This window comes from Lepisma saccharinum, chromosome 11 (genome assembly GCF_977018435.1).
Source record: "Lepisma saccharinum chromosome 11, izLepSacc3.1, whole genome shotgun sequence".
In the NCBI taxonomy this organism is placed as follows: Eukaryota; Metazoa; Arthropoda; class Insecta; order Zygentoma; family Lepismatidae; genus Lepisma; species Lepisma saccharinum.
Window position 1 is genome coordinate 39,326,977 of NC_139239.1, and position 26,831 is coordinate 39,353,807.

The 26,831-nt window shown below is 36.8% G+C and overlaps 1 protein-coding gene across 5 annotated transcripts in view; it reads left to right on the forward strand.

Moving 5' to 3' along the window:
- LOC145994730 (uncharacterized) overlaps positions 1-26,831 on the forward strand; it is a 402,364-nt gene that overhangs the window by 26,481 nt on the left and 349,052 nt on the right. For 4 of the 5 annotated variants that reach the window (XM_083130939.1, XM_083130940.1, XM_083130937.1 and 1 more), the window contains exons 4-6: positions 5,399-5,554; positions 16,557-16,848; positions 25,097-25,257. In XM_083130939.1, coding sequence (XP_082987065.1) covers positions 5,399-5,554; positions 16,557-16,848; positions 25,097-25,257 — 609 coding nt within the window. Of the gene's footprint in view, positions 1-5,398; positions 5,555-16,409; positions 16,489-16,556; positions 16,849-25,096; positions 25,258-26,831 lie in introns of all 5 variants that reach the window. The other variant, XM_083130941.1, reaches the window with a different exon arrangement.

Here is a 26,831-nt window from a genome sequence, read left to right on the forward strand (position 1 = left end):
GTTCATGGGCGCATTCCTTTGTTTCGACCAAATTATCAGACACTTTCTTTTCGACTCGTGCTTCCAATAATTCGAAGTCTTGCCTTAAGAGACCTATACTGGTGCCTACATTACTTACACTGGCCTCAACACTATTAATATCCGCTTTGACGTTACTTTCAACATTGTTAATATCAGCTTTGACATTAGCTTCAACACTATTAATATCGGCTTTGACATTAGCTTCAACACTACTGATATCGGCCTTCACACTACTAACTTGTTCCGCGAGTCTAGCTTCAAATTGTTTAAAGAGAAACTCCAATTCCTTTTTTGTAGCCATTTTCAATTTCCGTTACTGCTAGCTAAGAATTTTAGTCGCAGTATTCAGTACAACTATTTTATAATTTCGGTGCCACAATCACAGCACGATAAAGTTATTCGTCACTCTTCTTTTCCACATAGAAAAAGTTCAGTACTTACGTTCCAACATCACAGACGAAAAAGTTGAATTCTTCCATCTAACCGCTACAACCAGATTCTAACGACGTCGACGATCGAGTCCTCCTGTTCGTGCGCCATACTTATGACGACGGGAAGTAATAAGAATCAGTTTCCTTGACTTACTCTTTATTCAATACGAATACGTAATTGCAGGTATTACACCCCGTACAAACGTCAAGCCACTGCTCGATACCCAGTCCGACGTCAAGTGATCTGCCGTTTCAACTACTAGCACCGCCCCCTTTCCACCTCGCTCGAGCCACGAGGCATGAGGAGCTCTGAGGTCGTTCACGTCACACGACGTTCCTACCTCAATACACTCGAGTACAAAATTAATCAAATGATACAACTGTCATACAACTCAGAAATGGCAGATTATGTGTGACATTGGTGTAGAATGCTGCATGAATATTATTATTATTATTATTTGAATCCAAACTGTACCTTGGCATGGTATGCTTTGCATTATTTTCATGAACAAAATATATCAACCTCTTAGCCACGAAATCATTTTATAGGACACAGTACTGACAGAGCACCAGGAAATGGAAAACAATACTAGTAGTGTTGTACCAGTTCTGACTGTTTATATGTCTGTTCCATTTCATTTGCATTAGGTGAGGTTCAAAATCCAGTTTCAAGACACAACTCCTTTTCTGATAGTCACATTTCAGAACAAACTGTCTTTTGACACTGTTATTAGGAAGAACAAAGAAGCAAACATTCATCGTGGAAATGCACAAATCTCATATTTAAAATAACATAATTGAAGCTTTAACGTTCCTGCTGCCATACTGTAAAAAGGGCGATGTCTATCCAAGTTTTTTTCTGTTGAGTACAATATTTATCACATCCACTTGGATAACTTCATAATCTGCAACTTTTACATGGAGATCTAAGTTGAGGGACAGGAGTAGGGTGGTCATATTATATTTCGGCTGCCTAGTTGAATAAGCTGTCACAGGATGGGTAACAACTTCCCGTTTATGTACCTAATTGCACGCAAAGTTGTACATTGCTTGCTCAAAGGAGGACAAACTAAAGTTTGGACTATCTTGTTGGAACATATTTTTGAATTGCCTGTGTGCCTGAGATAATTTTTAGTGTGAGCCATGCTTTGACTTTGTATTTCAATCTTGCTTTCAAGTAAACTGAGGAGATGGGAACATGCCACGATCGTAGATAAATAGTAACCCATCTTGATTTAATGAACACATTTGAGGAACATTTGTGTCTCAAAGTCAGCGCCGGCCCTCATGACGGCGTGGTTAGCACTTCGTGCTACGACACCAGGGGTGCTGGGTTCGAATCATGGCCTGGGCATGGATATTTGTGAGTATCCATTCATCAATTTCATCACTCATCCCCATCTTCGCAAATTAGCCAAAGTGGCACAAAAAGTGAAGTAAAATAAAGCAAATCAGTCAGTCAAAGTCAGATCGTGTGATTGTTATGTGTATAGGATAATTGCTCATGTGTTATTTGGTGCAGTATCTTACATTTTGAACTAAGGTTATCAGAGTAGATTGCTTGTGGTATTAAATTACCAGGTAACAGGAAGAAATTATTATTTGTTAACGGAATCCTGTTCCTGCACAGTTGTTTTACTTGTATGGTTTTGTGACTACATAGAAAAACCATATTATACTACCGTGCTTGGTATGAACTCTGCAGACAAAAATAATCTTAAGTGCCACTGTGTTGAGTCGGAGTGTGATGTTTAGTGATTTCCATTGCTAGAATGCTCCAGTTTACAAGTTCTTGTTCTATACTTGTATTTTTGTTTTTTTACGAGATTAAAGTCAGCTGCCTAACATGCTTGCCCACCGAGCTGGCATTATATGTATCATGCAATCAAAGTGTAATATGACTTACTTACTTCCTCTAGTCCCCTTCTGCCATCATAGCGTAGGGTTGGTTGCCTCGATCCATCTCCTCCATTCCTGTCTGTTTCTCATCATTCTCTTCATCATATTTATTGTCTTATTCCTTTCTCTTCCAATCTTTTCCATTCTGTCTTCAAACATTATCCTTGGTTTTCCTTTACCTCTCCTACCTTGCACCTTTACTTCTAGAATTTGCTTTACCTTTTTTTCTTCATTCATTCTGAATACATGTCTCCACCACTTTAGCTGTCTCTTTTCAATTATTTTCTCTAGCGACTCCTGTTCCACTTCTCTTCTTATTCTTTCATTCCTCACTTTATCTCTCCTAGTCTTATTAACAGCTCTTCTCAGGTATTTCATTTCACTAGCCTGAATTTTACTCAGATGTTTATCTTGAAGTGGTAAACTTTCCATTCCATATGTTAATGTAGGGACCAATACTGATTTGTATAGCTGCATTTTTGTCTTTACTGCCACTTCTTTCTTTCCCATTATTGTTTTACTGAACTGATAATATACTTCATGGTGGTTGCGGTAAACGCGGTTTGAAATTACTTACGTGAAATTTAAAAGATTTCGTACTTCCGCGTTGCACAATTTAATTGTTCAATCCTATTAATTTCGAAGATCCACTGTCTTCATTCACAAAAGGGTACGGCGTTTGAAGCGCTTCAAACGCCGTACCCTTTTGTGAATGAAGACAGTGGATCTTCGAAATTAATAGGATTGAACAATTAAATTGTGCAACGCGGAAGTACGAAATCTTTTAAATTTCACGTAAGTAATGATAATATACTGTATTTGCTTTTCTTTTCCTATTTAGGATTTCTTCATCACACCTACCATCACTTGTTATGATGGTTCCTAAATATACATATTCATCTACTTCCTCCAAGTTCTCGTTTCCATATCTAATTGCTATTTCATGATCTTTTTCTCCTTTTGCCACCTCCATAACTTTACTTTTCTTAATATTAATCTTCATCCCTTTTCTCGCAAGTTCTTCTCCCCATTCTATTACGCTCCTCTGTAAATTCTCTTCACTGCTAGCAATTAAGACTACCTAGGTATATCATCAGCATATAGCAGTACTTGCAGTTGTACTACTCTCATATTCCAATATCCTATTTGTACTCTTGGGGTTCTTCTTTTGCAAATTTTAGTTATTTCATACATTACATTAATGAAAAGTAAAGGACTGAGACTATCTCCCTGTTTAATTCCTTTTCTATTTGAAATTCCTTAGACTCGTTTCCTTCTATTCTTACTATTCCTTTTACATCCTTATATACACTTCTTATTGCTTTAATAAATTCCTTAGGCACTTCCTTACTTTCTAATGCCTTCCATAGATATTTTCTAGGTACCGAGTCAAATGCCGCTTTCAAGTCTAGAAATGCTAAGTATATTCTTTTATTTTTATCCAGCATTTTCCCCATCATTGTTAAATATAAAAATGTGATCTTGAGTCTGTCTCCCAGGTCTAAATCCAGCTTGTTCCTCTTCAAGTTTTCCCTCTATGATTTTTCTCAGCCTCCTTTCCAATATATTCGTATACATCTTATATACCACTGATGATAGACATATTGCTCTATAATTATCACATTCCTTATTACTACCTTTCTTGTGTACTGGCACAATTATGTTCCTTTTCCTCTCTTCTGGTATAGTCTTAGTTCTCCATACTTCCCTTAATATATTCAGTAATATTTCAGCCATTCTTGATCCTCCATATTTTATAAGTTCTGGTGCTATTCCATCCCATCGTGCTGCTTTCCCAATTCGTATCCGTTTAATTACTTCTCTCACTTCATTCTCTGTTATCATCATATCTTCTTCTACATGCTCCTCCTCTTCTCTGTTTCTTATTCTCTCATCCTCCTCCTGTTCCTGTTCCTGCTCCTCATCTTGTTCTTGCTCATTTGTCCTATCCTTGAACTTTTCTTCATAGTATTTTCTCCATTCCTCCATCACATTCTCTCTTCCTATGACTAGTACATTTTCCTTATTTCTTATAGCTCTTGCTGCTTTTCCCCATTTTCCTTTCAGACTTTTGACCATATTCCAGAACTGCTTTCTATGTTCTACAAAACTTTGTTCAATATCATTTCCAAACTTCTCCCATGATTTTCGCTTTGCCTCCTCTACAGCCAATTTACTCTCATTTCTTTTTTGCACATATATTAACCTATGTTCCTCTGATCTTAATTCTAGGTAATTCTTCCATGCTTTCTTTTTCTCTTTCACTTTCCTCTTTACTTCATCCGTCCACCAATTAGTTCTTTTCCTTTTTGTATTCACCCTAACTTTACCACATACTTCAATTGCTGCATACAGTATCACTTCCTTAAATTTTTCCCACATACTGTCAATTTCCATTCCTCTTATTTCCAATTCATTCAATTTTTCTTCTACTAGTTCCTTATACTGTTTTCTCTTCTCTTCCTTAGCCAGCTGCTTTACTTGTATCTTTTCAAACTTCCTATCTCTTTTCTATTATTCCTCTTAAATCTTGTTATAGCTATTAGCAGTCTGTGGTCAGTACTCAATTCAGCACCTCGAATTACCTTTACATCCATAAAGGCATATCGAAGTGCTCTTGCGTAAATTATGCTAGAATGCTCCAGTTTACAAGTTCTTGTTCTATACTTGTATTTTTGTTTTTTTACGAGATTAAAGTCAACTGCCTAACATGCTTGCCCACTGAGCTGGCATTATATGTATCATGCAATCAAAGTGTAATATGACTTCAGAAATAAAACCAGCAAATAGTCACATCTCACATTCAGCAAAACTAATAATCTGTGGAATGTTTATCTGAAATGAAACAAATTAAAAACACAAAAGTGTGAGGCAAAACCTTTGGTATGACACTCTTTGGTGTGTCTTACTTGTATAGCTACATGCAATGAAAGCCATTTGCATCATTACCCTTGTAGCTTGAAATTGCATAATATTGGAAATATGTTGGTATTTCTAACAATAGCAACTTGTCTAATTGCCTCCCTGTTTTCTGACTTCTTCATTAGGAACTCAAGTTATATTATGATGGTGATAGTGGAACTTATTATGAATATGACTATACAACTCAAGCATACAAGATTCATTCCAAAGTGGATGCTGAAAGTGATGATTCTGATGAAACAAAGAAAGAAGATGATGGCAAAGATGAAGAGAATGCAGAGGTATGTTACTGTAATTAGGAAAGAAGAAGATGAGGAAACTCAGTATGGCTGGAAATAAAATATACTGAAATGCAGAACATGTGCTGTTATAATAATGAAAAATTATAATGAAAAATGTTACCTGTATCATGAAATATGAATCAACACTTGAATGGCACACAACATCTGAACATAAGCAGAACAGTCAGCATACACGTTCCAAGTGTGGTCCGTCCAACACAAAACATTTTTCACAGCAACTATGCAAGCTTTCAAGCATGGTGGTAATTTTGTGACCCGTGTAATTCAATGCAATAAACCTGCGATTTAATTTTGAGCTCACAAATATAACAAGGCACTGGATCACAGTAGACATGCTCCTTCAGCCATCTCCACAAGTCTGTCTTGCTGAAACTTGCTTGAACAAGTTCTGTACATGTTTCACACTAGGTCCACCACACAGGCACTTCCACATGAGCAAAAATAATGCTCGACAACATATGCCTTCTCTCGATTACTCAAGGCCATTAAAAATAGCATTTCACTGTAACTATTCTTTGTAAGAACCAATGCCACAGTAAAGTTGCACTTCCTCGCTTCCAACACAATACCAATGGTACACACTACAGCATTGTCAACTTTTGGTGTACTTTATTCCCAGCCATAGTGTCTGTATATGTATGTACAGTGGAGTCCCGATTTTTGTTACCGGAATAGCATAATGTTATAAAATGTTCCTCAATTTTACATTCTCCTGCATTTTAAGTTTTTTCAACTGGTCCCCTAAGAAACGTAAAATCGAGGTTCCTCTGTATTTCTTATCATTGGTTATTTGATGTTAAAAGTGCCATCTTTAATGTAATACAGTTGAACTTCACACACGGTACTTGGGTGTTCTCTTTCAGGTATCGAACCAACCTATGTTTTATGTAACTTCTGCAAACAGTTGTTAGGATCAGTGGTGGGCCAAGGCCGGCCCTAGGAATTTTTCAAGGTGGAGCAACGGTGCCTCCCCCTCCCCTCCCACAATCAACATTGTGCTGTACTGGAGCATTCTTGTTCATGGCTTAATTCATACCAGTAATGCAATTATTAGAAATATTTTGTATTCAATTTTTATTAATGTTAAAAAATTCGATATATAAATTTCCTGTATTTTTTTAAAAAAAAAGGAATATTATAAAAATATAGTGAAATACTCTTTCATCAGTTAAAAGAAAAGCTTCTCTATGCTTTTACAAGCCAAACAAGCCACCAGGTACCTATCAATCACCCCTCAGGTAGTGTCAATTACCTGTCAGGAGATTCCACACTCAGGAATTCCTGACGGGAAATGTTCTCTGATAACGACTGACATCTTCATGTTGTTTTGTGTATGGACCCTGTTCTGGGAGTGTTTATATAAGATGATGGTTGGATCTTTCATCAATTTATTGTGAATCTTCGTCTGAAGAAGACCCTGTTAGAGTGTGGAAACGTTATGTTTTTAGTGTATATTTTTTATACAATAAATTTTGCCTTGGCCGGTATTTTAATGCTTTATAAACATGAAAACAAGGCTTAACAGTGTTACCATTGTAAACGCAATGATGGAAAAAATGATTTTCAACTGATAACATTAAAAAAATATTAAATTACCAAAACTTATTTAGTCACAGTAACTGGAATTGTAAGTAGAATCCTGAATAACCATCTTAATTAAATTTATTCAATATTTTTTCTTACTTTTGTAGTTTTTCTTATTGTTTTTATGTGTGTTAAAAGTGTAATTTCATTTTTCGTGCAACTGAGTTATGTTAGTCAATTGTTAAGGCTGCTTTATGTGCTGTTACTTTGTGTTATCTAAATGCAATATTTCATCCTGACAGAAAAATCATCCAGTTCTGAATATTTCACAAAAAGTAGTGAAGTACCAATACAGTTACTCATAGATTATTCCATGTCAAATCAACAAAGTCCTCAACCGTACACCTTCTGATTCATTTGAAATTTGGCATACTGAAAGAGGTAGGAACCTATGAAAAGTTGCGGATCCATATCTCTTACAATTCGAAAATTACAGGGGTGCCAATTGTGAGATTTTGACCAATTTTTTCACCATCTTGTTAATTTTAAGTTGCAATATTTCAGCAATCAGGGCACCTGTGGAAATGATTCAGATGCCACTGGAAAGGTTTTCAAGAGCTCCTTCATGTGAGATATTACATGCCTATGGCAGAGGGGAAAGTTTGCGAAGTTGATGTAATTAAAATTTGGCTAACCATTTTTCTGAAAAAGGGTCTTTTAATTTTTTTTCAGGAATGTATACACTATTACTCACTAACTACAAATTTTAAAAATGGGATTCTGAGTTATGTCAGATTTAAGATAGGTTAGGATAACCTATTTTTATACATAAACTCAAAAGTATAACAGAAATGAAAATTAAATGTAAAGACAATATTTTTGGAATTACTGTACATGAAGCTGACATTTACCAGCCAAATTTCAAATGAATCAAAAGATGTGAGGTTGAAAAGTGCCTCTTCATTGTCTGATTTCACATGAATTTACCCTCATGTAATTTCTTAACATGTTACAATGCATGTATCAAAGAGTAACATGTTACTTATGAAGTTTAAGAAAGTAACATGTTAATTATGAAGTTTGAGAAAGTAACATGTTACTAGCATATCAACAAGTAACATTTACTTGGGGTACGTTAATCCTCAACTCTGACTTTCCTACCTATCATCAGAGACCATGATGAATATAAGATGTAAGGATAGGGCCAGTTATATTGTAATGATTTTATTGGTTTATAGTTTTTACTAATGTAGCATTCTATAAGTGACCACCAAAAGGAATTTCACCATTCAATCCAGTACAATTACCCCTAAAAGTCCTGTGACTTCATTCTGTTATTTTGTTGTTGACATTATGAACATTAAAGAAATTCACTTTATTTATTATTATTATTTGCTTTCTTAGTTGCCTATGAAGGCTACATTTAGGTGTGTTCACCGCTTGCTTTTCAGCAGATCATGTGCATTTTAAATAACTTCAAACTCATTTAACGTGGATATACACTATCAGCATTGACTGGTCACGTGCTGGGCATGATGAAATCCTGATAAGAAGTAAGACATTTGTGAGAATTATCCTATTGATTGTCAGTTGGTTGGTTGATTTTTATATCATGGGCACGTCATCACATTGGCTATTTTTTTTCTTTTTACACAATATGGAGATAAGGCTTTCAACTAAAACAAAGCTGAGGACAGAGCCCTATAGAGAAAATACATGTCTTACAAACTTCCTCACTCAATTTTTAAAGCTAATGCAGTCATAGATTCCTTAACAAGAACACAGACTGTGCTGTCTGCGAGGATAAAATCTCCATTCCATAGTTACTGCATGGTTACTACTACCAGGGCATGGAACGACCTGCCAAACGACATAAGAAACTCTTCTTCTCTTGGCCAATTTAAATCAAAATTAAAAAATCACCTTCTGGAGCTAACTTACCAGTACTGATAAACAGGGCAATACCGTAAAACGAAACCCTATTTGTAAACTTTTTGTTACAAACACTCATTTGCTCTTTCTGTATATTGAGTACTTTCTGTTACATACATACATACACAGTGTTATGCCCTGCGTATCTTGATAAATTTAGTACCACATTTATAAAAGAAAGAAATAGAAATCAATAAGGTTATAAATTATAGATTGTAAATTAAAGGATATGTTATGAAAGAGAAGAGTAGAGTTGATTGTTCCAATAAATGAAACATTATGAAGTAATTGAATGAACTCCTATCAAATTTCAGAAGAAGTTCATGTACTAACCTTTATGTAATAAATTAATGGCAGAAGTTTGAAATCTTATATTTTTCATTGTATAAGTATTTGATATAAATGTGTAAGTATTTGTTAACAGTAAGAGATGTATCAAAACCTTTCGAATGATTTATCAAACTCAACTCTTGTAAATACTACACATTATAATGTACATGAAGAAATATTTTGTCTTTATAACCTACTAGTCAGGGGTTCGGGAATACAGAAATTGGGTATAAATATGACGACAATTCACAGTAAAAGGAGTGGTTTCTTGATATCCTCTTTTGCGTGGGTCTGTTACCAGGCCTATTGTTGAGTCGCTCACACCCCGCAAAACTCAGCAAAGTTCTCATGAACGATCTCAGTCGGATATCAAAGAAATAGAAACAGTAATCACGTTTCTTAAGAACACGATTTCTCAGTCTCGCGCTCCTAGTTTCCGTATGTTTGTAAATGAACTTACAAGAATAAAAACTGGTTAAATTCATATCCTATAGTTCGAGTTTTCCTTCTACTCCACTGAGATGGTTCCAGTGTGGACTGATGGAGTTCTCATGTTGCTGACTACAGGAGCTGTGGATGATTAACAAAATTCTTATCACTGCATGTGTCTGTTAAAATACAGTGTCGAGTCTCTCACACCCCGCAGTGGTGGAAACGTAACAGCAGTGCGGCAGTTTGAAATCGAGACTGGTGCTGTAAAAAGTAAACAAGTGTTCATAGAAAATTACTTACCTGGGATCATTTAAAGTAGGACCCTCCAGCATCCACACATCATTGTACACTGCTACCAGTGCATGGAAGGATTACTGGAATTAGTTTTGTGTAATGCTGTTTAAAATCCTTGTCATAGCTCTCTTGATGGTCAGTACGACATCAAAGTACGAACCTTTGAGTGCAGATTTTAGTTTAGGAAATAGAAAATAATTACATGGGGCCAGATCTGGTGAATAGGCAGGATGCAACAATATACGGATTCCCTTTTGGTTCAAAAAGTCCTTCTCAATCACAGCCTTGTGACTTGGCGCATTGTCATGAAGCACACATCAGCTGCCATCATCCCAATACTCGGGCATCACATGTGTTATTCTTTGCATCAAACGTTTCATAACCTCAAGATAAAATACAGCAGTAAGAGTGTCTGTCTGTAATTTCGGTCTTTAGGAATGATTGTCCTCATTTTCTCAACCATTCTGGTGTTCTCACCGTCCTTGCTGCACCTGGATACTCGTTATCTTCAAATACATGGAAGTAAGGTTGTTTTTGGATGCCATCTCAGGTCACTCCTTCATTGCCAGGTTCAGGTTCAGAGACAGATTGCAGCTGGACAAGTGCACTACGCTGCCAGGCTTCCTGACACCAGAGGGAGATAGATGGGCATGTGCCGACTCACAAAATCAGTTTTTCTTCACAGGTTTAGAGTTTTCTTATGTCAATACCAGACTTGATAAAAACCATATGCAAACATGAACATTTTTTTTTACTTCAGTTTTTTTCTTTGCCATATAATGTAAAACTCTATAGTGGAAAAGGAGGCTTAATCCCATTCTAGTCCTAGTTACATATATTTGTGGATCTAGGAGCAGCTGTTTAACCTAGTACTTGTCAATACTTATTATGCCCCTAAGTCCTTACCTGTTACAAAGCTACTCGAAAAAAGCCAGTAAACGACTTCTTTTCTCTCCCCTCCGAGGTTTGAAAGTACAGGTATTGGACAAATTAATGGAAACACCTGTGGAAGTCGGAACATCATGTATTAATACGGTGTTGGGCCACCTTTAGCATGCAATACAGCTTGGATTCGGGACGGAATAGACCGATACAAGCCCTGAATGGTGGTGAGTAGAATTTGAAGCCATTGTTCATGCAGCACACCTCCAGCTCAGGTAGAGACGAAGGAGGTGGAAATCGACGCCGAACCATGGATTCCAAAACATCCCACAGAGGCTCGATGATATTCAGGTCTGGGGACTGGGTGGGCCAGGGAAAATATTGAACCTCATCAGCATGCTCTGGAAACCACTGTTGAACAGTGTCAGCAGTATGAATGGGGGCATTATCATCCTGGAAGATGGCATTCTGGTTTGGAAATAAGGTTTGCACCATTAGGTGGATCTGGTTATCCAAGAGTTCTCTATACACTGCTTACGAGACCCGACTGTGTAATGTGACAAGGGGGCTGTCGAATACCATGATATAATGCCCCAGACCATAATAGAACCGCCACCATGTTTGACAGTCGGGCGGTGACAGTCCACATCGTAACCTGCCGAGGGTGTTCGTCATTCAAACACGCGTCCAGTAGTGGGGAAGAGGGTAAAGGTTGACTAGTCTGACCAAATGACATGTTTCCAGTCCTCCAACGTCCAAGTTTTGTGGTCATTGCATCATGCACGTCACCTTCGAGCACTCGTCTCAGTTATTAGGGACTTGGCAATAGCAACACGCCCATGGATACCCATTTGATGCAGTTCCCGCCTCACTGTTTTGCATGTCACGGGGTGTTTAGGTGCTGATTAAGTTCTGTAGTCACTTTGGAGGCCATTGTGTTCTTCTGCAACGTCACAATACGCTTCAAGGCCCGGCGGTCCCTTTCCTGCAGCTTCGTCTTTCAACCACTATTGTGCTTAGCAGACCCTGTTTCACCGTGCACTGTGTATGCGGTCATGACTTTCGAGACCGTGCATCGTGTTACACCGCATAACTTTGCTGTTTTGCTGACAGATGCTCCAGTGAAACGGGCACCAACAATTCGACCTCTTTCAAACTCCGTCAGGTCGTCTATACTGGTCACTCACTACACCTGAACAACGTGCACTACCACACTGCCTCACTCTACTGTCAGTGCACAGTCCATACTACCTGCAACAAACATGAGAAGGTTGATTTCCGCCATGCTTAGTATTACCAGGCACATTGAAAATATGTTCCACTTCTGACTAGTGTTTCCATTATTTTGTCCAATACCTGTTGAAAAAACTGGCCTTCCCAGTCACGTAGGCCAGCTCCCCAGCAGGTTACATTTGAAACTACCTAGAAAAGTATATTTGTCCCTAAATAAAACATTCATCAAAAAACTAATAATAAAAAAGGATCATGTACTGGTTCTACCATTACATCATTCCCCCTACAAGTAAATATAATAATAATAATAAAATCAGTATACAGAAATGTCAGAAATCAATACATGGGCACCTGTACCAACCTGAAAAAGAAAATATACACTAATTAACAAAAAGAATCACATAACATAATGTAAAAGAGTAAATAGGTAAATAGTATCAAAAATTCACAACTTACGTGAGTGAGTATAAATTTGTCCAAACTACGTTTCGGAGGTTAATACTTCCTCCTTCTTCAGGTCCACATGAATATCTAAAGTGAGAATCATAGAACTTAAGACCTTCTGTAAACAAAAGCACGTGTACCCTAACAGTGTTGCAAACTTATGGAAAAAAAATAATCCACATAGCCTACAAGGTGTAAAAACATTCCATTTGTCAACAGATGCGGAATAAGCAGTGTATCACTGAGTGAGGACCTGTTGAAAGTTATTGAATGTATGTTAAAAAAAAAGTTTATAAAATGTACATCTTGCCTGGTGGCCGATTTTCAGACTCATCACCGAAGTTCCCTGGCTCGAATCCTGGCATGGGTGTTATTTGTGAGTATCCCTTCATCAATTTCATCTGACTGATCACTCATTCTCATCGTCAGGATTAGCCAAAAGTGGAAGAAAAGCAACGCTAAATTAAAAAAAATCAAATACAAGATGTACATCTTATCCCCCATAAGTAAGACGGTTCCGTACCAAAGGATTAATTTTCTCTCATATTTTACTAAAAAAACCTTGCTAGAAGATTGTGACACATTGAGATAAATTACGTTTTCAAACTGGGGTTTCTTCATTAAATTTATTTGATGTTGGAAAGTGTTATGATTTATTATTATAGATAATGAAAGTAAGCTAATACATATGATTTGATTGACTAAATTAATAATTATGCAGCAAAGACACCAAAGGAAACTAAAATGGCAAGTTAGATAAGCATAAAAGTGGGGAAAGAAGACTGTAGAATACAGAAATATTTTGAGGCAGTCACAATTTATTGTAAGCTACATATAAAATAAAATGCATATTTGGGGGTGAATTTTTAAATATTGTCACATTTTTCTTCTCTCTTGTTGTGAGGTGTTAATTTTAAATCAACCTCCCTCACCCTAAGGTCTGCCCTCCTTCACCCGCAAAAGTATTCCGGAGTGTGAGGATGTCACCATCTGGATGGTGAACACCTCTGTATTATAGATCGACTTCTGCGTCCCACCCCCTTCCCCATCCCCGGAGGATCGTCACTGACAATGTGAAATCACACTATCATATGCCGACAATCGACATACCACTTCCGTTTCTGTACTTGACTTAGTGAGAAGTATTGTGGTTGGCAACAGCCTAATAACGGATTTCTTCTGCATCATGTAGTCCGTTCTATGAAAGTACGCTAATGGAAGAAAAACGTGTAAATTACATTGGATTATACATTTTAAAATATATTTTCATTAAAGGTTTCTGTTTATAATAATAATACGTGATTATTGTATAAATTACAATCGATCACGTGAACAGAAAGAAAATAGCGCCAGTTTCGAACATGGCGACTTCCATGCGTGCAGGAAGGTCTCCCTTGTTTTCAGAGTAGTCTTTCGGAAATACAGCTGTTTGAAAAGTGGCAAGAAGCAGGTTATTCTTAACATTTATGTGTTTATTTGTTGCACAAAGGAGAAAACAATACTCCACATGTCAACAATGTTGGGCAATAATTTGGTGGAAATAAAACCAAAAGGCTTGAATTACATATATATATACAGGGTGGCTCAAAAAGTCACTTAACACCCTCGGTACAAGGCCACTGCAGCGCGCAACGTGGAAATGGTGATGACCAATCATTGCCAGGCCAAGGGGGAACCACATTGACACCACCCGCACGGTCGGCGGCCATCTTGATGTCCGCCATCTTGAATTCAACTTCAGAATTTTAAATGGGAAGGGGGTGATATGATATATCAAATCAGGCTAGAATTTCACGAGAAATTTCAAGAGAAAGATATATATATATATATATATATATATATATATATATATATATATATATATATATATATATATCTTTCTTTCTTTCTTTTTTATAACTTTGTCGCTGTCATACTGAGAGAGGAGGAGGGAAGGGGGATCTGTTAACCCAGTGTCAGATAAATTGAACTTTTGGCGTAGAAAAATATGTTCATTCTTGAACAAGAACACATATTTAATCACTTGTAGAAAATTTATTATACTTCAATGTGTAGATTATCAGTTAAAAGAAGAATACGTTTTTCCATGTTACGTAAAATTATAGGTTGCGAGTGAGCAGCATATGATGGCCGCACCATTCATGAACAGCTGGCGCAGAGTGATACGTTACTCGAAGTGAGACGGTTGTTTACAGAAGGTCGGAAGGTTCGTGATTCTTACTTTAGACACCAGACATGGTGTCACGTAAAAAAGTGTTATATAGGGATATAGGTTGAAGGTTAGGGTAAAAAACACTTATAAAACCCTTGACTCTGACAAGGTAAAAGTTCCTGTGTTCCTAAAAACGCCCATATTAAAATACTAAAAGGTTTAAAAGCAGATCCACTGCAGCAGTCCAGGAACCCCACCAAGCAATGAGGCAAAGCGTAAGGGTGTATAAGTATTTTAATATGGGCTTTTTAGGAACACAGGAACTTTTACCTTGTCAGAGTCAAGGGTTTTATAAGTGCTTTTTACCCTAACCTTCAACCTATATCCCTATATAACACTTTTTTACGTGACACCATGTCTGGTGTCTAGATATCCATGTGAACCTGAAGAAGGAGGAAGTATTAACCTCCGAAACGTAGTTTGGATAAATTTATACTCACTCACGTAAGTTTTTTATACTATTTAGGTATTTACTCTTTTAAAAAAATTACCCATGCTTCACCAGTCATTGTCTTTATCTCAAAGTTCACACACAAATTGTCTCTGAAAAAGAAAAAAGTCACTATTTATTCATACGTTGGCCAAGACCATCAGTACTATCTCCTTGAAAATGGTTGACCTGTGACCGCTAACCCGCTTAGACTAGCCACAGCCACTAACCAGGACCGAGAGAACTTCCAACGTCCCTCCTCTTGCCCAAGCAACTAAAAAATGCCAACCCCCGTTACTCAATAGAATCCCTTATATAGGTGATTCGAAAAATGCCAGTAAACTACTTCTTTTCTCTCCCCTCCGGGGTTTGAAAGTTCAAGTTTTTAAACTACTCCCTTCTGAAAAAACTGGCCTTCCCAGTCATGTAGGCCACCTCCCCAGCAGGTTACATTTGAAACTACCTAAAAAAGTATATCTGTCCCTAAATAAAACATTCATCAAAAAAACTAATAAAAAAGGATCATATACTGGTTCCACCATTACAAAGTACAGTAGAACCGCGATTTTACGTTTTTCAGGGGACCAAAGTGATAGAACTTAAAATGCAGGAAAATTTTATAGTATTTTCCTCTTTGGGACCATGAAGATTGAATGTATAATGCAGGAAAATATAAAACCGGGGAATGTAAAATCAGTATTTCACTGTATATGTATTGTGAGGAATAGTGTTGGTGCCAGAGGAGGCAGAGGGAGTGAACATTTTCCTGGTTGACCAGTCCATCCCCTACTGCGCACCCAGCCAACAAAAAAGCTAGATAAATAAATGCTCTCTTAGTACCAATGTGCACTTTTTGTATGTTATTTAGATATAAACTAAATGTCACTGCCCCCCCCCCCCCCAGAAGATATTCCTGGCTCTTCTGTTCTGCCTTCCCAGGGAGGAATCAGTAAAGCCAAAAGCATTGCTATCATTATCTGTGTAAATTGGCATCAGCTCATCTCTGGTTATTTTCTAAGAGAATGAAAAAAATAAATGGTTGCATGTCAATGATATTTATGACAGTGTAGAATGAATGCAGAAAACATGATATTTTGCTATCTCTTGTGTTCGTATTACAGATAAATGTTGATCAACGTGTAGAACAGCTTCTGAAGGAGATCTGTCAGCTAAGCATTGGACAAACAAGGCCTACTTTAGGTAAAATACCACATTACAATATTGTGTTCAATTAAAATTATTTACAATTCTATACTTTCATGTTTTAGGGAACAAAGAGTTTTAAATCCATTCTACCAGCTGAAGATGAATTGGAGGAAGGAGAAATAGTTCAAGAGGACAATGCTGCAGAAGTTGAAATAATAGAGGATATTACAGAAATGAGTGTATGTGATGGTGTTAATACAGTGATATATGATGAAGTAGATGGAATTGAGTACATTGTAAGTGAAAATTCAACCTCCAAATGTGTAAACCAAAGTACTGTATACCATGGAAGCGAGTATCTGCACAATGTGGACCAGTCTAGGTGTGGTGAAGTTGGAACACAAAGTGATGTGGGTATGTTCTAGTCTTATTTTACTGAAGTTTAAATTCATAGAATGTGATTAAATGACATCTTGTCCCATGTGCCTTGCCACTTGTTTCCTGACTTCCTAGCTCCCCATTTGACTTTATGATGGGATGGAACTCTCTCTGGACATTGAATGTATGAGCACCCACACTTTGGTTACATGGGAGCTCAGTGGAACATTCTGAACATTCATCTTCATTGTTCCTACACATAAGAAGAAAAATAAAATAAATTAGACTGAATGAGGTGTTAAAAAGGGAGTAAAGATTGCTTCCTGCAGCAATAATAATATTGATAACAACATTAGTGTCAATCTTTGTACACTTCTCCGAAAGTTACTTAACCGCTCTGAAAGTTTTCTAATTCCAGAAATAGTTAATTTGGCAACATAGCTCTTGAGAATGAGCAAAGAGTAGCCAACTTTACTTCAGGTCCCTCTACTAGGCGAGAAACCCTGTGGTGAAAGATTTACATTCTTTTTAATAATATGTAGTCAGAAACTATAATTGCTCAACATATTAATAGAGAACAAAACCGAAAACTCAAGTATGAGGAATAATTTAAGAGAATACTTGCGATTCAGCATGTAAAAATAGAAATCAGAGAAACTGTTGTGAGGTTGGAAACACTGCACTCGCTTGTGGTACACCTAGAGGAAATCGCTGTCAAGTTTGAACACACAAGGACATAATTACGAATAGGTTATGCAAATAAAATATAACAACACCTTGCAAAGCACTGTGCAATGATTGAAAATTAAAGAATCTCGCAATTTGCAGCAAAAATGTGTAGGTCGCATAGAAAAGTGGTAGCTTGAGCAACAAAGCATTTGCTACAATCGATGTTGTTGAGTATTGGTAGTAGTATCTTGAAGTAGGGTTCACACAACGTAGCTTAAGTTTGGATTAAGGAAAATAAATTTATCACAATTAATTATTCAATGCATTACCAAACTTGGAAATGATAGTTGTGCTTTTTTCCATTGACCATATATTCGTTTAATGATGATGAACTTACTAAAAAGACCATGTCAGAAAATTTAAATCTACATGCAAATGCATTTAAAATTCACGGAATCACAATGAAAGTAAAAAAAATAAGCCATAAAATTATGTAAATGTAACAAAAAATGCCAAAACTACTGAAATGACCTAAGAACCAAAGGAAGGCTGACAAACGCAAATAAATAATGTTTTCTGGTTCTAGCTGAAGACTTTGATTTGATTTCATTTAGATTATTTTACTTCGCTTTTTGTGCCACTGTTGGCTAATTTGCGAAGATGGGAAGGAGTGATGACATGATGAAATTGATGAATGGACACTCACAAACACCCATGCCCAGGCCAGGATTCGGACCCAGTATCCCTAGCACCGTAGCGTGATGTGCTAACCACTCTACTATCTGCTACAGGGGCCGGCATTCTAACTGAAGACAAACGGACTGATATTTGGTTTAGCATTATTGTGTAGGCTCAGAAAAGAAGATGATTCTTCATCAACTTCCAAGCCATAGTCAGCACATTCCTTGTTTGATCAAATACTATCTGTTGGAATATGACAATTTAGGTATTTTTCGATCCAAATTGATGAATGTTAGTGCCAGAAAGAAGAAACAAATACATTGAGCTGCTGGAAAGATTCGTCGATTTCAACACCGAAATATGTTTTGTGAACATTCTGAAACAAAATTATTCAACTTAATTACTGAACTCCATGCTCAATGCATCGTAGCATCGTCGGTGTGAGGAGAATGAGTCGGAACCAGAACTTTGAAAGAAAAAAATAGAGAGCTTTGGATTTGAACCCACGAATCTTAATTCTTAGGGAAAATATATATTTGAGGTGAATACTTTACCATTACTCTACAACATCGTTTGTAGCAAATGCTTTGAAACGTGTTGATGATTGCTCAAGCTACCACTTTTCTATGCGACCTACACATTTTCGCTGCAAATTGCGAGATTCTTTAATTTTCGCTCATTGCACAGTACTTTGCAAGGTGGTGTTATATTTTATTTGCATAACCTATTCATAATTATGTCCTTTTGTGTTCAAACTTGACAGTGATTTCCTCTAGGTGTACCATGAGCGTGCAGTAGTTCCATCCTCACAACAGTTTCTGTGATTCCTATTTCTACATGCCGAATCACAAGTATTCTCTTAAATTATTCCTCATACTTGAGTTTTCGGTATTGTTCTCTATTAATATGTTGAGCAATTATAGTTTCTGACTACATATTATTAAAAAGGATGTAAATCTTTCACCACAGGGTTTCTCGCCTAGTAGAGGGACCTGCACTGAAGTTGGCTACTCTCTACTGGTGCTCAAGAGCTATGTTGCCAAATTAACTATTTCTGGACTTAGAAAACTTTCAGAGCAGTCAAGTAACATTTGGAGAAGTGTACATATAACATGATAACCAGGGCCTGGATTTTGATGACATGTCATCTTTTTTTCCTTAGGTAGTATGCATTACTCTTAAGTATTAAAATCCTGAATAAGAACCTCCGGTTATAAAAATATGAATTTTATTGTGCATTTTTCGTCATATTTTCTATTTTTTAAGTTTTAGGTAATTTTTTCAAGTTTTACATCGTTTTTTGGTCAATTTTCGCATTTTATGTTCTTCCCACTGGTGTCTTCACACAGCTGTGGTTGGCCTTGTATGTGTTCTACACACTCTCTCTTCCTCGACCCCTTTCTCTCTTAGAGCCTTCCAAATCTTTGTTCTGTCCATACTATCGTATGCCTTTTCTATACCTAGGAATCCCATAATCAAATTATTTCCATACTCATATTGCCTCTCCTATATTTACCTTATGGTGAATATCAGATCTAATGTTGATCTGCCTCTTCTAGATCCATACTGTTCCTCTCTCATGTTCAGCTCTGTTACTTCCCTTTTTCTTTTCTCTAATATTTTCTCATACACCTTTCCTGAGTGGCACATTAGTGTTATTCCTCTGTAGTTTTTACATTACTTTCTGTAACCCTTCTTGAATATGGTAACTATTAGTCCCTTTGTCCAATCTCTTGGCACTTCTAACTCTTCCACACTGTTTTCAACACTATGTATAGCCACTGCATACCAATTACTCCAGCTCCTAGCATTTCCACTGGCACTTCATCTACTCAAGGTGCTCTTCCTCTCCTCAGTGCTTCCTCCACTTCTTCATGTTCATTTCCTTTTTTCATGTTCAGCAATTTCTGTAAATGATTTCTCCACATTCTCCTTATTTCTTCATCCTCTTCTACAATGTTTCCCCTTTCATCCCTTAGCTTACAGCTGTCTCCTCTCTCTCACTAATCCATACAATACTTTCTTGTTCCCATCTATTGGGTTGGCCCATAAGTTCTGGCGTTTTTTTAAGTGAAAACTTTGCGTGAAAAATAAAATGTGTTGGCAATGTGTTTTATGTTATTCGATAGAGAATTATGTGCTCTACAAAATAGTGTGTTTAGTTTTTTTATGATGATATACTTTTTGTTCTTTTCAGGTCATTATAATGGAGTGTCAAGTCAACAAAAAAGAGCATTTTGGACACCTTCTGCTTTTTGCATTTAATCGAGGTGCCAAAGCCACAGAAGCTGCTCGAGAGATTTGTGAAGTGTATGGCGAAGAAGCGAATGCCTCTTAGGATGGCTCAAAATTGGTTTAAGCGATTCAGAGACTGCAATTTCGACCTCAAAGACATGCATCGCACCGGACGCTCCGTTCAGTTTGATGAGGAGCGACTTATTCACCAAGATCCACGCGAAACGACGAGGGAATTGGCAGAGATAATGGAATGCTCCCACAGTACCATAGAGTGTCTCTTTCACTCGATGGGAAAGGTTCAAAAGTTGGTCGCATGGGTTCCGCATGCTTTGAACGACAACAACAAAAATCAACAAGTCACGATCTCCGCCGGTTTGCTTGCCTGTCATCGGTCAACTCATGGACACAAGCAGCGATACCTCTACCGAATTGTTACTGGCAAGGCATCGCTTCTTCGTCACACTTCACCGATCTCTCGAGCAGCTTCTGTGGCTCTGGCACCTCGATTAAATGCAAAAAGCAGAAGGTGTCGAAAATGCTCTTTTTTGTCGACTTGACACTCCATTATAATGACCTGAAAAGAACAAAAAGTATATCAGCATAAAAAAACTAAACACACTATTTTGTAGAGCACATAATTCTCTATCGAATAACATAAAACGCATTACCAACACATTTTATTTTTCACGCAAAATTTTCACTTAAAAAAAAACGCCAGAACTTATGGGCCAACCCAATACATCTTCTTCTAGTACTTTGACCCATTCTTCCATCCACTTTCTTCTTTCCTCCTTTACTACTGTTCTTGCCTCTATCTTTTTTTCCATGTATTTCGTGTAGTCTTTTCGTGCATTTTGTGTTTTACATTTAAACAATTTTCTAAATGCGTCGTTTTTGTTTTTCACTGCCTCTAGTTCTTTCATTCCACCATGGTGTTTCTTTCTTCTTCCTTTTCTTGCTTGTCCATCCACATACCTTTTCGGCTGCCTCTACTAATCCTGTTTTAAATCTTATACGTTCTGTTTCTACTCCTTTGGGTTCATCTCTTGGCACTTTTGTTCACATATTTCTTGGTATTTTTCTTTTATCATCTTATCCTTCAATTTCCACACTCTCTTACTTTTTTCTGTTTTGTTCCTCCCTTCTATCTTTTATTTTCCATCTCCTCTAGTAGCCTGTGGTCACTGTCTTAGTGCTCACTGAGTATTACTTTTATGTTGTTCATCTTCTTTACTTCCTTGTTTAACAATATACAAACTTTTGTTCATTATTCCAACTGTATCTTGTGATTTTATGGCTCATATTTCTTCTTAAACCAGCTATTACCTACTAACAGTACATTTCTCTTACAAAAGTCTAGTAGCCTCCTCATTCCTCTGTCCCCATCCATCTGCTCCAAGTATTTCTGTATGCCCTTTCCTGTCTCTTCCCACTTGTGCATTAAAATCACTTATCACGATTTGCCATTCCTTTCCTACATGTTCTTCCAAGTCGTCTTCAAATTCTTCTTTCTCCTCCCTTGTACATCCTGTTTGTGGAGCATACATTTGAATTATTTATATTACTTTTCCTCTTACATTCATTTTAATTTTATTATTGTCATTTACCTTTTCTACTTCCTCACTTATTCCACTCCTGACTACAAATTCAACTCCACTTCTCCTGCCCCCTTCAGTATCTGCCCAGTACAGTTTATAGTCTTTCCTCAATTTTATTTCTCCTCTTCCTTTCCATTTCGTTTTGCTCATTCCAAAGATGTTGATTCCTCTTCTCTCCATTAGATCTACAATGTCTTCGGTCCTTCCTGTTTGTGTTCCAATATTCAGTGTCCCTATTCATAGCTCGCATCGTCTCCAATTTCCAGTCCGGCTTGCTTCTTTCTTTTCTCGATTTTTGTATGTTTTCAGCTGTCGGCTAATCGGGTCTGTCACAGCCTACACCTGGGTCGTGGGGCTGCCACCTGTGGGTTCCCAGGTACATCCTTGTTTTCTGTTAGGGTTCCAACTCCCTTAGCCTTTCTGGATCCCTCCAGGCCCACAAGACATTGGGGAAAAACACTTTTATGGCGGTATTTATTTGCCATGACACAAGGCTGTCGATGGGTATTTGTGAAATTTGCTGAGTATGTCCATGCCACTGGACACCCTCCACACCCTGATAGGCTTACCACCTCGTTCCGGGACTGCTTATTTGGGTTTTCCCTTATTCACAGCTTCCCCTCATATCTGAGGGAGGTTTCACTATCTGCCACCTGTGATCCGTCCAGTTGCTGAGGCTCGCACCGGATGCTTATTATAGTTATACTTAAATTAATCTTTAAATCAATAACCACAGAATAGATTTATGTGTGCTAAATATATAAATACATATTTAGTTATTTTCACCAAAATATGGAGTTAAATATGGACTTAAAATTGTAAAACAATTTTACATTTTTAATAATGTAAGACACTAGACAAGCTACATAAAATACAGTTTCGGCATTGTACTTATTACCATGGCTGAAGAGAAACCAGGAGTGAATCCCGTACGTGTACCACAGAATCGTTGTTTCTGATGCTGCTGTTTGGTGCACAACTAGTAGGAAGGGTGTGGTTAGCAATGGGCTGCTCGACTTGGGACTCTCTTCTCACGTTGCTAAAATAACGTTTGTAACAACCAGGAGTCGATGCTTGAGCCCGCATTCTCTATTGTTAACAATTGTAAATAAACAGGAATTTCAAGTGTTTCGCAATAGCAAAAGCAAACAGTTGGGAGGTGTAAAATTGGAAAAATTGGGGGGAAATTTTTTAAAAAAAGTGTTGTTCAGATGACAGAAAACTTGTAATTAACACAATTGGAAGGTATTAAAAAAGGTCGTAAACTTTTGTTTGTTTAACGTCGCTTTGGACTTTGTCAGTTATTCACAAGAAATCCACCCAACTCTTTCGGTCACACAGGGACATGTAGTTTTTACGCGAATATGGAATATATGTTGAGAAATGTTCTGAAATGTGGAAATAATATGTGCAAATAATTAAAATATGTAAAATGTGAGCCAAAACCTAATATATGCACAAATATGGAAAATAAGAAATGGAATTTTTCGAGTCTACATGCTGGGTTCTCACACACCTGGAAAACCTGGAAATCTCAGGGAATTTGAAAAAAAATACAAATCTCAGGGAAACCTCAGGGAAAATCTTGTAATTGATTAATGGTTCCCAATAAAGCAAAACTGAGGGATTATAATATGCTCCTGTCTGTGGATAATCCAGGCTGTTGTAGCATTTCTCTTTCAGCAAGGAACTCTCATCTATTTGTTTGTCTGTTTCTTGTTTTTAAATGTGATTCCAGGGCTGGTGACCAAGTGCATACCCTCATAAATTTTGCGCTTTTTAAAATTTAATTAACCGATTTTGGTCTTTTACATGACGTAAAATATATGCAATGTGCTCAGCGCATGGATGACCTGATACAGGAACATCTCAGGAGAAAGAGAATGAAGGCTGTAACTGGTGATAAAGTAATTCGCCAGTTTAAGACATTGTTGCACAATGTCAGTAGTGAAAAGGAATTGAAAGAGAAGTTTTGTAACTTCTCAATCAAAACTGATGCACTAGATTAATTTTTTTACAGGTGTCATGAAGGGCAAGGATGACTTCTCTGAGTTATGGAGCACTGTTAAGTTGGTTTTGATTTTATCACATGGCAATGCATATGTGGAAAGTGGGTTTTCTGTAAATAAGCAGGTTTTAATAGAAAACTTGAAAGTTTATGATGCAGTGAAAGTGGTAGGAGGAGTGTCAAATGTAGAAGCAAGCTAAGATATGATCCAGAATGTTAAAGGTGCATGTATTAGATACGAAGAAGCATTGCAGAAGATGAGAAAGAAATGTGATCATAAAGAAGACAAAAGGAAAGAAATGAAACGTAAAGCAAGTGAGATCCCTGCTTTACAAGCCAAACAACAAAAGATGCAAGAAGAAGCAAAGGCTATTGCAGAACAATTAAAAAAACTTGAAGCTTCTGAGAAGTAAAGTTTCTTAATTTGCTGTATCAGACATTAAGTACATTTCTTGTTTTATATTTCAGTCTCGGTAACTTATTATTCCTTTTTACATAGGTACTAATAATTGTCACTTCATTTTTATATGTTTTAAAAATTCCAATAATTTGTTTGTCTTAACTATTATTGTACACATTACAGATTAATTTATATTTTATCTATTTATAAACATCTATGAAAAGTGTGAAAATATTTCAATGTTCTATATCAGATATGTTAGAAATTGTTTCAGAGTTGTTTAAAGTTGTAGAAAACTGGTCATCTTTGTCCTTAATTACATGCAAAGAAGTGTAATTTTATTTTATTATTGAACTAGTTTTGTTATTTGCATCAGAAAACAACAGTAATAAAGAAGGTGAGGATGATATGGCTATGAGGTGAAATGGAGGAGGCCATTGTAAAATTATAGTAGTCTTTTACTGTGCATTCAATACTATGGAAAAAATATGAGTATTCTGGAAAACTCAGGGAAAATGGATTTGGAGTTTGCGTGGGAACCCTGTATGGTGTGCAAAGATAATTTAACTGATTTCAGTTTCATACATAAATATGTATTTACATATAAATCCGTTCCCTGTCAATAACAAATGAAATTCCTTTGTAATATTATCATATATATCAACTCTTTTTTTTCTTTTCCTGTTACAGATTCTGCTCAATTGTGGCCACCATGCATCAGAATAATAGTACAAGCAACAACTATTTCGAATATGAAAGTTGGAAATTTATTCATTGTGACGTGTACAGGAGGAACTGTTGGGAGAGAAGGAGATCATGCTGTTTTAATCCCTGATCAAAACATTAGCAAGGTATGTGTTAGTGTTAGGATTCAAGTGATTACCTGCCAAAAATATAATTTGTCACTTACTGACAAATTATTATTTCGTAATCTGAATTCGTAATTGTATCAGTTTTCTGCCACATTTACTAATTGCAATGATGAGGTTGAATGATGATTATATGAAATTCATGAAGGGACACTCACAAAGAAACACCCATGCTCAGTATGGGACTACAACCTAAATCTTCAGTGGTGAGATTTTGAGTCAACCAGTCAACCATGCTCAAGAACTAAGGTGGCTTGTACAGTCTGTAACTTACTTTGGCATTTATTTATTTTGTTATCTTACAAAACCAAATTTCTTACATATTTTTTTTTCTAAAACAAGATCTAACACTTTTAGGTATATGGTGATTCATGATTTAATTTTGTTTATCTTATGTTGTTTTCCTGCCACTTTTGGCTAATTGTAACGATGAGGATGAATGGTGATGAAATGAGATGGATGATGGGACAGTCATAAACACACATGCATGGCAGAATACAACCCCTCACAGAGGATTATACTGCTGTGGGTCCATGCATCAGCTAGCTCTACATGGAAGAGTGGTTGACATTTGAGAGCCTTCAGTGAAGGTCACTTCTTTTACCCCACTTCGATTAATAGTAGGGATGGGCCGATATGAAATTTTGGCCGATACTGATAAAGTACCAATATAAAATTTACCGATCCGATATAAAATTAGAAATGGTCCTTGAAGAACCTGAAAGGTTCGTTGACCTCCTTAATAAATGTGTGTTTCAAGGTGACTGCAGTGCAAAGGAAATTGTGTATTTAGACATTTACTTTTAAGAGAGTAGGGCATGGCATCCATAAAAATTACAACAAAATGGCAGAATTTTGCACTAAATTATCAGATATTTATCGATATATTAGACTGGTAAAATAATGGGTAATTTTACCGATAAACCAATAGAGTACCGATTAATCGGTCCCATCCCTAATTAATAGTATCCAGCCTCTGCATTAAAGGTTAACTTAAATTCTGACCACTGAAGGTTCTAGCTTCAAGCCCTTCCTGGTATATAAGGAAGCAATTTTGTTTGACAATGTTATTGATAATATCCTCCACTGTAAAGTGATGAATATTTGTTTGTGAGAAGATCTACAGGGTGGGGCAGAAAAATCTGATGATTTTTAAAATTATATAAGAACACAGTAAAAAAAACAGTTTGTCTTTATTCATGTGTTAGCTTTACAGACATATTACTATTGACAAAAAAATATATATATTTACACCAACATTAAGTGCGGAAAAGTACATCTTGCAAATGACCCCCCATTGTGGTCCACACACTGCTGGAGTTTGTCGCTGAAACTTGTAATCACATTTTGCAGAATGTTTCTCGTCATGGCGTCTACCTCACTTCCCTACCTCTCTTCCCACAGGCCCACCACGTGATGCAATAACAAAACAACAATCGACAGATTTTTCTTCCCACCCTGTATATGTCCAAGTAAGTTATTTGTTCATTTTTCAGAAAATTTAAGCATTCTGTACCATAGTCAAAATATTAAGTGGTGCTCAAATTATATTAAAG